The sequence below is a fragment of the Macaca mulatta genome, chromosome 20 (assembly GCF_049350105.2).
Source record: "Macaca mulatta isolate MMU2019108-1 chromosome 20, T2T-MMU8v2.0, whole genome shotgun sequence".
Lineage (NCBI taxonomy): Eukaryota > Metazoa > Chordata > Mammalia > Primates > Cercopithecidae > Macaca > Macaca mulatta.
This window is the reverse complement of record NC_133425.1, coordinates 63,446,326-63,460,882: the sequence shown is the minus strand read 5'-3', so window position 1 is coordinate 63,460,882 and position 14,557 is coordinate 63,446,326. Positions and strand designations below refer to the sequence as shown.

Sequence of the window (14,557 nt, the reverse complement as noted above, 5' to 3'; positions counted from 1 at the left end):
CTCCATTTTATTCCAAAAGCATTTAATTGAATTTCTCAACATTTTTCAAAAACAAAAAGATCCAAATTAGAGGTAAAAAGGAACATGGAAAATTCCACTCAAGTGGTGTCACGATCTCAGGGTCATGCTCCAGGCATGGCAGAACCCAAGCAGGCACAATACCTGCCCTGGGCCCAGCCTAAACCTTCTGACTACCACACCCTGTAGACCACGGCCAGTGCTCCCTGCTCCCTGACCCCCAAACACCCCAGAGATGGGGGCCTGAGCAGGTAAAGGCCAGCCGTGACCCTGCCTCGGCCTAGGCCTGTCTGATGGCCTTCAGTGCCATCCCACCCCTGGGCAAGGCAGGCTTAGCAGCTAAGGGAGGCTGGGGGTCACAAGACCATGCAGCATGAGGCTGAGACGCCGGGCTGCTTTGCCAAGTGAGTTGTGTGGCTCAGCCTGCAGGAACTGAAAAAGCTTTTGGCGCACCTGGGCCATAACGGAGCCCATGTGGTCCCGAGTGATAGGGTCACTGTGGTCCAGATGCATCACGGCCTCTTCCAGGTAGCTGGGGATGGGGGAAAGGACAGGCTACAGGTGGGCACCAGCAGATGGGAGCGCCCCCTGGTGGCACTGAAGCCCAGAGGAAACCCTCTGGGTGAGGGCAGAGAGGATTGGTGGAGAAAATTAGGGAGAGGATTCAGGCAGAAGTGGGTGTCAGATTCAAACTGCTCGCTCCTACTCCCCCACTCCCCAGTTCATCTCCCCATTCCTGGCTGCCCCCACTTACCTGAGCTTGAGGTCAGTTCGAGTGCCAAGGTCAGATGCCAGCTGCTGGATGAGGGAAAGGAGCACAGGCTGAGAGAGTGGGCAGGGTGGCTGCCCAAAAACCTGGGCTGGGTCTACAGTTTCACACACATACAGCACCAGGTTCAGGTCAGCAGCTGTCAGTGCCTGGAGGAGAAAAAAAGAGCAGTGTTTATAGCAAATATCAGGATGGAATGTCTGTTTATCTGAACTGTGTGGCCTGAGGGAGGAAGACAACGGGGTGCGCTAGTGAGGGCTCCAGAGGGACTCAGAGAGAGCCCCGCAGAGTTGTATAGTTACCCTAGGGGATTGGGAAATGGTTCCTGAGAAGGGTAGTTGTAAAGCAAGGTGGGCTAGGTGGGAAGAAGGGGGTCCAGGAAGAGGAAGCAGCAGGGACAATGGCCTCGAGGCCAAAGGGAACCAAGAACAGTCTGCTGGGACCAGAAGGTGCAAAGCTGGTGGGTGGAATGTATGGTGTGTGGGCCTTGTCAAGAGACACGTGACCCTTACCAGGGCCTAACACCTATCATACCTGCTGGAAGGCCTGATTGAGGTGGCCCTGCTGCAGCAGCTGCAGGATATGGGCTTGCTGGGCCTGGCAGTCAAGGTGGGCAGAGGGGACAGGTGTGCCAGCAGCTGAGCGCATGGCCTGCATGATGCTGGAGGTGACGGCGGCCTGCTGCTCCTTGAGCGCCACACTCACCTCACCCTTAACGATGCGCTGTACCTGTGCTAAAATGGACTCCTGAAGGCTGCAAAGGGAAGTGAGTGAGGTGAAGTGAACAGGGAGCCCAATCTGGCCTTTCTCAAGCCCACCACCTTGCCCAGTACTCTGCCCACACACCTGCCTACAGCCACATGCAGCTGGTGCTGCACCTCAGCCCGAACACTGCTGGCCACGGTGGCTGCCATCTGCTCAGTGGCACTCTGCAGTGTGCTGACCAGGCCCCGCAGCTGGGCCAGCACAGGCTCCCTGGCCTCCTGTTCCCGTGCCTTCCGGCTCTTCATGTGGCTTTCTAGCTGCTGCAAGTCTGAGGGGTGACCACAGGGACTATAAGAGGAACAGAAGGAAAGAGGATAACCGCTCCCACCTTGGGCCATATGACCCCACTCACATTCCTGTGTCCCCAGTCGGAAGCTATCATTGATTTGCTGGAACATGGCCTGGCAGCTCTTCTCAAAGGCCGGCAGCACCACACTCTGGAAGGCTTCCCGGTAGGCTGCCTGCATCGGCCCCTGTAATGTGTCTGCAGCTGCTCGGGCGATGGCATCAGTCAAGTTCTGGGGTTAGAAGAGGGGGCCAAGTTGAAAACCTGAGCCTGCTGGGCGCAGTGGCTCACACCTGTAATCCTAGCACTTTGGGAGGCCGAGGCGGGCGGATCATGAGATCAGGAGATCGAGATCACCCTGGCCAACATGGTGAAATCCTGTCTCCACTAAAAATACAAAAATTAGCTGGGTGTGGTGGCGCGCGCCTGTATCCCCAGCTACTTGGCAGGCTGAGGCAGGAGAATCACTTGAACCCGGAAGGCAGAGGTTGCAGTGAGCTGAGATTGCACCATTGCACTCCAGCCTGGGAGGCAGAGTGAGACTCCATCTCAAAAAAAAAAACAAAAACAAAACAAAACAAAAGAAAACCTGAAAACCTGAGCCCAACCTGGCCTGACTAGGCCCAGGAACCACCACCTCCACCCACATCTTGGGCCCTATAGCACCTTGGACTTGAGCAGCTTGGAGATGTTCTCTTTCATGCTGCCCTCCACAGCTGTGAGCTTGGTAGCCACTGAGTTGCTCAGTTGGCCTGCCATAGGCTCCAGACTCCTTGAGACACCTGGCAGAGTGGAAGAGGGGGAGGTGGAGCCATGAGAAGAAGCTTGACAGGTACCCCCACTTCCACCTGAACCACCCAAAAGGAATCTGCATGCAAAACTCACATGGAGGGACTGTCTTCTTGATCTCATCCCTTATGCTGCGCTCTAGCCGCCCAGCTACAGCTGAAGACAGTGCTTGGGACAACTGTTGTGTCAGCTGCTCCTGCAGCTGCCCTCCCCGCTGCTGCCCCTCAGCCAGTGCTCGCTCCAGCCGCCGCTCTGCGCCGTAGCTAAGGAACAGGCCTGGAGCAGGTCGTGTACTCCTTCCCAGGCCAAGAATGCTGCCCCCATCCCTATGCCATGTTGTGCTACCAGTCTCAAGGATACGCTCCTGCTCGTGCCGGGTCTCAAGGGCACGTTCTACGTGGCCTGTAACCGTGCTCTGCAGGCCTTCGAGTTGGGTACACAGACGCTGCAGCAGCTCTTCTTGGCTGTGCCGCAGCTCTGCCAGCTCTCTCTGCTGTTGCCAAATTAGGGCTGGCCAGTCCTCAGGGGGCTCTGGCACCTGTCAATAGCACTGACAGTCACATGATGCCTGCCCCACCCATCCCCACACACCAGACCAGGGAATGGCCCAGAGCCCTTCTCCACCCCCGCAGGGTGAAGTTTCACAAGTACAAAGTGGGCTCGTTCACTTACCTGGTGCTCTGTGAGCCGGGATCCCATGGCTGCATCCCTGCCATAGGTGAAAAGCACCTCAGGCTACGTCAGGCAGCCTGGAGACCACCCTCTCCCTCCCTAGGATTCCTCCCTACCCATCATCCTTCTTGCTTTTCCTTTTGAGCTTGGGTGAGGTTCGAGGGGATCCCTTGGTCTTCCAGTCCTTGGCAGGCAGCCGTGGAGCAGGAACTTTGGTGCCAAAGCCTCCTGAAGCAGAGGCAAGACTGGCCACCTCATCATCATGGTCACTGTGGGAAGGGGAAGGAGGAGTAAGCCTCTGCCCACTTGCTGCCCATTCCCCCATGAGGACAATGGTGTAGAGTGGCACCCACCTTTGCTCAGCACTGGCATCCTGACTGTCACGTTGCTGCAGCAGGTGATATGGTGGTCGGTGGAAGGCCAGGCTCTTGTGCTTTTCCTGAAGGCCATTCCTGGGGCTGGAAGGACAGGCCAACTCAGCAGAGGATGAATCTATCTGAAGTCCCTCCTGCTAACACACTTTTCCCCTCCCAAGCTCCTCACCTTTCTGCCAGGGTGCTGCAGGTCTCACGAGTAATGTCAGGTGCTGTGGGCCAAACCTGACTGTCAGGAGTCGAGGCCTCCTGGGTCAAGGCTGCCTCCAGGAGGGAGGGGGTACTATGCCGATCTCCGTCCCCAGGGCCTCCATCAAGGCCAAGCTGGGGGCCGAGCTCGGGCCCTGGCCGGGGCCGTGGGGACAGTAGGTGCAGTGCTGAGGCGGCTGAAGCCATACTGTCTGGCTCAAGGCCCTCTGGTGCAGAGGAGCCAAAACCACGGGACAGGGCCTCAGATGCAATCTCAGGGATGTCCTGGGACAGGGCAGTGGAAGCTGAGGAGATGACATCAGGGGAACGGGTGCGGCTAGGGGAGGCTTGGGGTAGCCCCAGGGGCTCCACTTCCTGCAGCTCCAGGGACAGTGCAGAGGCGGCAGTAGGCACCTGAGGTGGGCCAAAGATGGAGGCTTAAGTGACAGGAGGTGAGGCAGGGATGGGGGCACAGACACGAAGCATTAGTATTAGTAGTAATGAGAGACGGGGCAGCAGAGTCAAAAGGTCAAGTGGGGATACAGGTCAAAAACGAGGCCACAGCCCAGAAGAGGAGGTGGGGGCAGGGAGGCTGAGAAGACACCCACCAAGAAACACAGGAGGGTGAAATGACCTCAGGGAAACATGGACCATGTTGGGTAGAGCAGGATCAGCAGCAGGGGGGTCGGGAGGAACCCACCACCTACCTTCCCTGCTGCCGCCCACCTGCTCCCACTTCACACACACACCCATTCACACACCTGGCCCGGCCCCTTGGGAGTCAGTTTGTCGGCTGGGGCTGGGAGCAGGCCGGGCAGGAGGCCGCGTGGGCTTGCCTGCAGGCTGCCGCTGCTGCTCATTGTCAGGCTGCCATCCAGCTGCAGCTTGGGGCTCAAAGTCAGCTCCTCAGGTGGCCTGGTAGGGGAAGCTTGAGGTGTCAGCAGCCAGAGCCTGGCATCATCTGGTACCAGCCCCTGCCATCCTCCATCTCTGACCCTTGCCTCACCTAGTCAAGGAGGGGTCCACAGCTGAGGTGCTGCTCATGGCAGACACAGCTGTAAGGGAGCTGCTGCTGCTGCTGCTGCTGCTGCTGCTGCTACCACTGCTGCTGCTGCTGGGAGAGGCAGTGATCTGGGGAGATGCAGGGAATAAGACCTGTGGCCTATGGCTGAGGCATTCCCAGGTCCCCCTACCTTGGGAGAGTACCTGCTGCAAGGAGGCGCTAGGTGTCATGAAGGCGTCAGGTGTCATCAACTTGGGCTTGGTCTCACTGCTCAGACTGAGGAAGTTGGCAGGTGCAGGCAGCTCCACGATTCGTCGGAGGTCAGGCTGGGAGCCGTGAGCGGCTGACCCCAGGCCCTCGGAGCCCAGTTCGGGCCGAGACTCTCCAAATGCTGCAGGGGAAGTTGCCACTTGAGTCAGATCTCAGACCCTGGTCAGTCCAACTTACCCTACCTCCCTCTCACGCCCTACTCACTAAAGTCCTCGTGGGCAGTGTGGGTGGGGAGTGGGGCCACCACATCAGGGTTCAGCTGTGGCTGGAAGCGGATCTGCACATCTTGCAGTGCCCTGCAGGAAAAGAAGGGGGAGAATAAAGTGCTCCAAGGGCAAGGATCAGTAGAGTGGAGACAGACACAGACAGGGCACTGATGGGCCTCCCCACTCACTCACTTAGTATGCACACAAAAGAGCTTGATGAGCACACCAGCTGCAGACTCCATGGCACCAGCTCCATGGGTACCATCTGAAAGGATAGTGTGGATGATGAAGCCCCTGGCCCTCTCTGTGCCTCCACACCCCCTAGATATATGGACACATAGCTCTGACCCTGGGGCAGCTCACCAGCACCCAGGCTGTCATTTTCCTCCTCGGCAGGCAGCACCTCAGTGTGCCGTAGCCGGCAGCGACTCACAACCTGGATACCGAAGCTCAGCACAGGGTGGGTGAGCAGGAACTCCGAGATGGAGCTGAAGCAGGCATGGCCCTCCTCCTGGTTCTGCAGCAGCTCCATCACATAGAGGACCTGCACAGGCAGAACGTTCCTAGCTGAGCTCAGAGGCTAAGGGCTGCAATGCGCCACCTGCCCCCCGGCCTTCCTCTATAATCCCAGCTCTGCCAGGGTACCCCATGGCAGCCTACCTTCCGTTGCACATCGCTGAGAATCAGGTATTCTGCTGAGAGGTCCAAGCAAACCTTGAGGCTAGGGGGCACACTCACTGAGCTGAAGATATCTGGGGAGAAGCTAGAGAGCCACAAAGCAGAGTGAATGAGGCTGAGAACTGAAGGAAGCCACATTCCCAACCCTGCTGCCCCTGCCCAGTCCCCCAGCCTTCCAACTACTCCTTACCGAATAGTCTGCAGGCAGGTCCAGGACACCGTACACCACATCTTTAGCTCTCGGTTCTGGTCAGCACCAGTAATAAGGAACCTCCAGAAAGGGACACTGCAAGGCAACAACGCACTGACTGGCTGGCTGGGCCGCCTGCTGGGAGCCATGGTCCAGCCCACCACCCACTAGGCTGCCCACTCACTCACTCAGGGTCTTGTTTCTTATGGTTGTCACAGAACAGGAGGCAGGAGAGGGGCCGCCCATCATGAGGCTTCCACTCGTGCAGACACCTGCAGGTAGGCAGATGAGGGGCCTGAGTGAGCAGTCCGGTCGGCTACCTCGGGAGGATCCTGGTCCCTGAGGCCCTGCCTTACCTTGGCTCATCTTGCCCCTCAATGTAGATCTGCCAGAACTTGACATAGCCATCATGGCTCGCAGTAGCCAGCACAGTCCCATCAGGGGAGAGGGCTCCTTCACTGAGGCACTAGAAAGAACCCAAAAAGCTTTGCTGACTAGAGGTGAGAACAAGTCCCTCCCAAGTGAGGATGGTAATGAGCTGGACTGACTCATGGTGCGACTGGCATGCTTGTGTGACTGACTGAATGAACAGGGTCCCTAGAGAAGGCCAGACCTGCAGGGTGCTGTGAGGTAAGGAGAAAACTGCACAGGCAAGGGCCACTTTGAGCTCAGAGTCCCCATGGACAGAATGCTAGTAAAGCTGCCCGGACAGCTGTGGATATAGGGAACAGAGGACGAATATGAGGAAAGAGAGGGCAGGGGAGGCAGGCAGTCACAGGCTTACCGTGCTATGACCTTTTACCACAATGAAGCCCTGCTTGATCTGGCTGACATCCACAGGCCAAGTGCTGTGGCTGGAGCGGAGCATGTCCAGGTCCCACACCTCAGCCTGGAAGGCACAGAGAGGTGAGTGTGCAGCCCATCCCCACACTATGGCTTCTCTGGCGCCTCCTCGCCATGCCAGCCCCCTCACCCGGTCTTCATGCAGCAGGGCCACCGTCGGGCTGCTCTCCTCACAGCAGTCCTCGCTCTCCTCAGGGATGAAGGGGCACCAGATGATCCTGCGAAAGTGGTTCAGTGGCGTGCCCTCTGGCTGCCGGATATGGACCAAGATCTCTTCTCTGAGCAGGGTGTTAAGGGCTAGATAGGTGAATGAAGAGGCGTGACACCCCAGCTCCGCCCACCCTTCTTCAGTCCCACCACCCACGGGAAGGAATGGATACTGAATTTTGCCATTAACCAGAGCCAAGCGCCACACGAACAGGTTGCCTGCCTCATCCAGGCAGGCCAGCTGTGGAGAGTTGAGGTGTGCAAAAGCCAGATCAGCCACACTGCCTGTGAAGCCCTTGAGCAAGGTCCGCTCCGAAGTGCTGACACTGATCACCCGCACCATGGCGGAGCCATTGTTGGCAGCTGGAATCAGGAGAGCAGTGGACCATGAGTACACATCCAGGCTCAGGCAGCAGCAGAGAAGCGCTGCCCCTGTCTGTCTCCTGCCACCACCATAGTCGCAAGCTTGGTTTTCCCACCCAGCTCCCCAAGAGGCAGCATGGACAAACCTTCCATTCTACCCCTAAGGCCTGAGTGGCCTGATGTTGGAACTGGCTCTGTTGGACGTCCAGCATAGGAGGAAGGACGTCCTTCCTCCCCACTGTCTTTACTCACCCCGAATGGCATAGGCCAAGAAGGAGTTAGACACAGCAATCAGGTTGCCATAGTAGTACTTCTGCTCCCAGTCATACTTGGCGACAGGCTGAATTTTCACCTGAGAACCCAGGGTGAGAAAAGTCACGGAACTTCCCTAGAGCCTAGGTGGCCCCCAACATCCCTGGGGATGGGAGAGGACACAGATGCAAGTCCAGCTACCCACTGTTACCTCCTGGAGCCAGACTCCCACAGAGGCTTGGCACCCAGCCCTGGCTTCCTGAAACTGGGAAAGTGTCAAGGTGGCCCCACAGGAACTGGCAGCATGAGGGAGACCAGAAAGGCTGGGTGTGCCCCTATACATTATATATGCCACAGCATCCTAGTACCTACCTTGTTGCTTCCCCGGGCCTTGCTTGAAATGCTAGAGTCACTGCTGGCCACAATCTCCACCTCCTTGGCCAAAATCCCAATGCAGGTGGAGCTATCATCTCCTGAGAGACAGCTGTGGGGAAGAGTGCAAAAACTTTGTCTCTTGTTCACCCAAAGGCTCAATGGGCAGGGACGGGAGGAAGCGAGGACATAGCCAGCCTGGTAAAGGTATCTAGTCCAATGTCAGCTTTGCCTGGTACACTGGCCCCAGACCCACAGCTCCGCTTGCTCACCTCCTTCCTTGGGAATGAGTCTACTTTCATTTTAAACCAGGTATCCAGGCCAAACCCTTGAGCTTGTCCTTGCCTCTCATCCTAGTGCAAGCTCAAGCCCCATCCCAGGTCATCTAGAGAGGAAGCAGCAGAGGCCGCTGGCCCTGCTCACTCCCCATCTCATGGCTTCAGCTAGGAAGACACCCCAAACACACCATCACCACCATTGTCGTCTCCTAGGTACTCACATGACCTGCTTCTCTTGCAGGTTAATGGGTGGCATGGTCCGAAGACCAGTCTTGTTTGTTGAGGTACCATCACCTGAGCAGAGCGGGTCTGGGACCAGAAGCCCATTGAGGTCCCCATTGTAGGCACTGGATGGCCGTGGGCTCTCTGCACTGGGGCCTGGGGACAGAGAGGGTCACTCTGATAAGGTTGCTCGACCTGCCCACAAGCTTCTCCCCTTGCAGAATTTCCTTCAAGAACTATGAGGTGTTCTAGGAACACTCAACTGAGCAAAGCATGTCCATGAGGAGGAGGGCCCTGTGTTCATCTCTCGTTCCATAAACGCTGACGTATGCAGGACCAAGGATGAGCATGAGGCTCTTCTGCCTGGGGGAGGGGTACAAGCCATCAAGGACCCTTTGAGGCCAGTTAATACTCAGGCCTGGGTTACTACAGAACTCTGTGCACTCTGAGTGAGGGCATAGGAACGGTCAGGAAAGACTTTATACAGCAGTTAGTGTGGCCAGAACACACAAACACAGGAAGGATGGAGGGAAAACAAAGCTGCAGAGGCATCAGGTATGATGCTGTGGCACTTAGACTCTTCCCTGTGGGCCATGAGAACCATAAAGAGTTTCAAAGGGGAAGGTGACGCGGTCAGTTCTGGCCAGTGGGATGATTAAGATAGCAGGCAGAATGGTTGAGAATCTGGGTGAGAGAGATCACGGCCTAGACCAATGTAGTGTCAAGATCTGGAGAGAAGATGGGCTCCTAAGGCATGGAAGGGCACTGGTAAGATGTGGAAGGGGCTGCCCCACACAGAAATGGCTCCAAAGAAGCTATCTTGGGCAAGTAAACACAGAATGCAGGGACATAAAGGAGCTCGACCAAAAGGAGAAAAACTATGGGACAGAGTGTGGAGTAACGAAAGACAGCATTTCAGTTCTTTGCAACTGGCTGGGTTTCAAACACTCTCATAGGCTCAGACACCATTTCCAAAATCCCCAAATGGCAAGGAGCCTAGGGCTCCACATTCAGGAACATAGCAAGTTTCCAGTCACAACAGTCTTTCGGTTCTTTTGGCGCGATCCTGGCTCACTGCAACCTCCACCCTCTGGGTTCAAGCAGTTCTCCTGCACCAGCCTCCCAAGTAGCTGGGATTACAGCTCAGCTAATTTTTTTTTTTTTTAGATGGAGTCTCGCTCTGTTGCCCAGGCTAGAGTGCAGTGGCATGATCTCAGCTCACAGCAACCTCCGCCTCCCAGGTTCAAGGGATTCTCCTGCCTCAGCCTCCCAAGTAGCTGGGACTACAGGCACGTGCCACCATGCCCGGCTACTTTTTTTTTATTTTTAGTAGAGATGGGGTTTCACCATCTTGACCAGGCTGGTCTCGAACTCCTGACCTTGTGATCCACGCGCCTCGGCCTCCCAAAGTGCTGGGATTACAGGCGTGAGCCACCATACCCAGCTTTTTTTTTCTTTGGAGTCTTGCTCTGTCGCCCAGGCTGGAATGCAGTGGCGCGATCTTGGCTCACTGCAAGCTCCGCCTCCCAGGTTCACACCATTCTTCTGCCTCAGCCTCCCGAGCAGCTGGGACTACAGGTGCCCGCCACCATGCCCAGCTAATTTTTTGTATGTTTAGTAGAGACGGGGTTTCACCGAGTTAGCCAGGATGGTCTCGATCTCATGACCTTGTGATCCGCCCACCTCGGCCTCCCAAAGTGCTGAGATTACAGGCGTGAGCCACTGTGCCCGGCCAATTTTTATATTTTTAGTAGAGACGAGGTTTCACCATGTTGGGAAACCATGTTGGCCAGGCTGGTCTCGAACTTCTGGCCTCAAGCAATCTACCCACCTCGGCCTCCCAAAGTGCTGGGATTATAGGCGGGAGACACCGCACCCAGCCCTCAACAGTCTGAGTTCTGACCTGGTCCTCCAGTGAGAGGAAACAAGAAAGAGCTGCTTGGCAAACAAGGGAATCAAGTGCCAATCAATAAACAAAGGAATTATAAGGAAAGCCTGCAGGCCACTTCATTCGGATCAGAGCCACTTTAGCTGTTCAGTGACAAGCTGACCACTCTTCCTTCCATGAAGGGTACCATGAGGACAACCAAAAAGCAGGCCCAGGCTGTACATGGTTGGCCATGCCAGGCTCTACCAAATATCTGCAGAGTCTAGTCTGCAAAGCAGCTGAGCAGCAGAAGAGGTCCACGCCCAACTCATGAGTGAAGAGGGCACACACTCCAGGCCTGGCACAAAGGCCCCAGTGGTCTCAGGCAGCAGATGGATTTTCTGAAAGTAGGGGTTAGCTGAATCCACCCCTAGTGAGCACCAGTGCCTGCTTCCAAAAGCAGCCAGTCTGGGCCTCCCAGCAGGTGTAAGAACAAGATCTGAGGAAACATCAGTCCTCCACTGTACACCCACACCATTATCACCGGCCACTTCAGAGATCCCTAAACCTGTCAGTAAACTAGTGCCTCCACACGTGCTATTTCCTTTTCCTAATAGGTGGCGTCTACATACATGCCTTGGGTGCCTTTCCTGACACCCAAGACCCTGTTCACATTACCAGACCTAGCCCACTCTCCCCTCTCAGACCTGTACTCTGCACTCATCAGCCTCCACCCTTCCCATGCCCATCACAGTATCGAGACACTCCTCTCTTTCAATGACAACAGTATATTACAACCCTGTTAGCTGTGTCTTGAGGAATCTTTGGGGGCAAGATTAGTTCTGAGGTATCATTAAGAGCCAAAGAGAAATATGAATGAATGGGAAGAAATTAGGGCTTGGAGATATTTGTAGCCTAATTCAGTCAGGGTGGTGCGGTCTGTGGTTTGCCTTCATCCCAGAAAGAACACGGAATTCAGGCTGGACACCTTCCTCCTGGAAATCAGTTTCAGAACGGGAGGCCTGGAGTCTTTATTCCAGAGAGAAGGGCAAGTTATGGCGGGGACCGGCGGCTCTTCAGCATCGCGCTTAAGCCTAGGCCCAGAATTCCATATACGGAGCCCAGACCAGGCCTCTGAACCATGGCGAAAGGGAAGAGAAGCTAGGCCAGTCCCAGGAACACTAGAGACCTGGGGCCAGGAAACGAGGGGCGCAGTCAATCCCCGTCCACCCTTACCCGCCAGGAGGATCCAAAGCTGGTCCTAAGGGAGCTGCGGGCCCCAAGGGCGGTTCAGACGCGCGCCGCCCTTTTGTCAGCTCGCCTGGGGCCCACCCCCGCAACCCCCGCTCACCGCCCGCGGGTCGGTCCAGCTTGAGGATGTCCCGCAGGTGCTGCGTGGCGTCCTCGATATCGATGCTCGCGCAGGAGGCCATGAGCCCAGCGGCGGGCGCCCCGCCCGCACCGCGTTCGTTCCGCCGCCGCCGCGCACCACCCACCCTCGCCCACCCGCGACGGGGCGAGACAGCAGGACGCCGGTCACTACACTCAGTCCACCCGCAGTTCGCAAACCACCGCCCGCGCAGCGTCCCCGAGCCCCGCCAACACCACCAACCGCCTCCACTTCCGGCCCCCACTAGCCGAGGCTCCCGGAACCTGTCAGGGACGGAGAAGAAAGGTTCCGGGCTGGGGGCGGAAGCCTAAACCCTTCCCGCAGCCCGTCCCCTTCGGCGGCCCCGCCCCTGTGCCCGCGAGGTCAGGGAAGTTCCACAGGGATGAGGTAAACGTCCACACACTGGGCCACCCAGAACCCTACTCGACTCAGAAGCCGCCAGGTCCCTGCCCACTCCCAGAGCATGGCTCCAATGGTCCCAGGACGGGGTCAACTCAGCCGCCCATGCTAAGGTCCTTCAGACCCCCAGAATATCCTGAATTGGCAGGTGCCTCAGGTTTCCTTTGGAGAATGGGTGGGAATAACTCAAGGCCTGAGGCGACCCTCGAGGTCATAAAACTCAGGAATTGCAAGAGCAGAGATGGCCCCACCACAATGATCAGTCATTGTTCCCTACTGTCCCCCAGCATCCCCTTGTCCCACCTGGCACCCTCAGGTTAGAAGAAAGAAACCACAGTTTACAAATTCTTCTTTATTGCAGACAGTTCAGGCACAGGTACATGGAAGAAGCTGTATTGCAGATTTTACACAAGGTGGTTTGAGGCAGCAGGCACCTACCTCTTCCCCACCCCCACTTCCCCAAATACACATCAGTCTAGAGATCATTCCTATTGAAATCTCCTGAGCATGCTGTCCTCTCAAACAGCACACCATCCAGCCCTGTGCCCAATGTCACCCGGCAATCTATGGGATCTGAAGAGGTGGGGATACAGTCCACCCGCACTGGGACGGGGAAAGGGTATCCTTTTACACGTCAGATTTAGCTGTGGTGTCCTTACCAGTCCTAAAACCCGTAACAGGGCACTGACCCAAATCTTGGGTTTGGTTCTGGCCTATCGTTGCTACGTTGCCACTAGGTTTATACCATCCAGAAGTCTGTGGGATGGGGGGCTAGATTTGTATTGGGTAAGGCGTTTGTCCCCAAAATGGAGAAGCAGAAACTGCCCTAATAGCTAAGACTCCCTGGGATTTGAAGACAGCATGAAGTCTGTATTCTGAGGAAGGGAATAGAGGCCTGGCAATGTCCTGCAGCAGTCTGAGGGGTGAGGACTCCTAAATTATGAGTCCCTCACAGACTGCCTCCTTCCACAGCTCTTGACCTATACTCCAACCCAACTGGGCCTGGCTCTGTGGGCAGTGGAGGCTGGCTCTTCGGATTACCTGCCTTTGGGTAATGATATCCAAAGCAGATGGGACAGGAGCTGAGCTGCCCTCTGCCTGGTTTGGTGTATGTGGGGCACCCTGGATATGATCCTGATCCTTCTGGGGATACAGCGGACCCCTCCCTTGATACTGCTGAGACCTCAGCCCACAGGGCCTAAATGTGATGGGCCATTTTGCCAAGGCCTCTCCAGCTTCAGCAGGATTCAGGATCATCTCTCCTGCTACTAGAGCCCTGAACCTCGCCAGAGCAGAAGTCACAGGAGGTATCAGAACTGACTGCACAGGCTTCAGTGCGAGAAGCTTCAAGTCGGACCTGAGCTCTTCCTGCCTGCTTTCTCCAGACCAGTCGCCCTGTGGAGTGGGAGAGAACTGCCCTACAGGGCTTCTGAGAGGCTAGCTGGGAGTGCTGCTTCAGCAGTTTCTCCCTGAAACAGGTATTCAGAGTTGGGGCAGAAGTGGGAGGGTGAGACATGAGACAGACAATGGGTCCGGGTGGCTTTTGATGCCCAGCCAACTAGTAAACTAATTAAAACAATTTAAACTGTTAAGAAAATTTTTGTGGTTTTATTGTATCATGAGGCATTGAAACATCTGAACAAATCAATGTCTGGGCGGTGAGGCAGCTGCTTTCTCCTTCACTTCTTTGGGTTACTAGAGCAACTTGTCAGTAGATTAAAAAAAAAAAAAAAAAAAAAAAAAGGACAACCTTTTGCATTACTTAAGTCTTTCCAAGGCATGCGCTGGTACAACACAAATTTCTCCCATCAGATGCAACTAGTCTAGTGTCCAAACATCATGCACAACACCTCGGTGGCAGCAGCGCACTGCGCCCACTCCCGCCGCGGCCCTGCTCATTTGTGCATGATATTTGGAGCATCTGGAGGAGTGGGAATAGTATTGGGAAGAGGAGGGAGGAGGAAACAGCGTGAGTGCCTAGTTGAGAGGAGGTCAGCCGAAGTTGTGCAGGGCGAGCCTGAACATGTCATTGGTGCAAACCCAAGCATCGTTGATGTTCTTTAATAGGAACATCTGGTGGAACCCCATGATGGGGTCTTCATCCGCCTGTGAGGAGAGAGAAGAGGATTCAGTAAGGGGATCAAGAAACAGGAAG

General features: G+C 55.9%; 2 protein-coding genes and 1 non-coding gene across 15 annotated transcripts in view; all 3 read right to left on the bottom strand.

The window, feature by feature from the left end:
• Positions 1-5: 5 nt before the first annotated feature.
• EDC4 (enhancer of mRNA decapping 4) lies at positions 6-12,248 on the bottom strand. Of its 5 annotated transcripts, XM_077984235.1 has the most exons (30): positions 11,965-12,248; positions 9,010-9,109; positions 8,746-8,902; positions 8,247-8,358; positions 7,875-7,974; positions 7,433-7,622; positions 7,183-7,330; positions 6,994-7,098; positions 6,566-6,675; positions 6,398-6,481; positions 6,210-6,305; positions 6,002-6,104; positions 5,705-5,885; positions 5,534-5,606; positions 5,340-5,431; positions 5,069-5,256; positions 4,869-4,993; positions 4,624-4,777; positions 3,843-4,276; positions 3,653-3,757; positions 3,416-3,568; positions 3,300-3,336; positions 2,988-3,165; positions 2,724-2,879; positions 2,505-2,620; positions 1,905-2,070; positions 1,634-1,820; positions 1,322-1,541; positions 773-936; positions 6-550 (listed from the first exon to the last, which is right to left on the bottom strand). In XM_077984235.1, the coding sequence occupies exons 3-30, from the start codon at positions 8,778-8,780 to the stop codon at positions 358-360; spliced, it is 4,005 nt and encodes a 1,334-aa protein (XP_077840361.1). In that variant the 5' UTR covers positions 8,781-8,902; positions 9,010-9,109; positions 11,965-12,248; the 3' UTR covers positions 6-357. The 5 variants fall into 5 exon arrangements, 4 of the variants coding, with proteins under 4 accessions (XP_077840361.1, XP_077840362.1, XP_014981923.2 ...); XR_013411015.1 differs by lacking the exon at positions 9,010-9,109 and having other exon boundaries at positions 773-995; positions 1,289-1,541; XM_077984236.1 differs by lacking the exon at positions 9,010-9,109 and having other exon boundaries at positions 8,746-8,923; positions 11,946-12,248.
• On the bottom strand, positions 7,099-7,182 carry MIR1241 (microRNA mir-1241). The gene has a single exon (NR_032310.1). It is a non-coding gene; the product is annotated as a microRNA mir-1241 (primary transcript).
• A 491-nt stretch (positions 12,249-12,739) lies between the features above and the next one.
• Positions 12,740-14,557, bottom strand: part of NUTF2 (nuclear transport factor 2) — a 28,337-nt gene continuing 26,519 nt past the window's right edge. For all 9 annotated transcript variants that reach the window (XM_028841535.2, XM_077984418.1, XM_015126441.3 and 6 more), the window contains one exon: positions 12,740-14,508. In XM_028841535.2, coding sequence (XP_028697368.1) covers positions 14,395-14,508 — 114 coding nt within the window. In that variant the 3' untranslated portion in view covers positions 12,740-14,394. The remainder of the gene's footprint in view (positions 14,509-14,557) is intronic.

Bases quoted from the DNA above. Each gene is read 5' to 3' on its own strand.
- EDC4 (XM_077984234.1), bottom strand. From the start codon at position 12,046: ATGGCCTCCTGCGCGAGCATCGATATCGAGGACGCCACGCAGCACCTG. The intron at 4,277-4,623 runs GTGTGTGAATGG...GGCCCACCTCAG, and splicing joins CTCCCAAGGGGCCGGGCCAG to GTGCCTACTGCCGCCTCTGC. The intron at 937-1,321 runs GTATGATAGGTG...TTTCTCCTCCAG, and splicing joins TCAATCAGGCCTTCCAGCAG to GCACTGACAGCTGCTGACCT.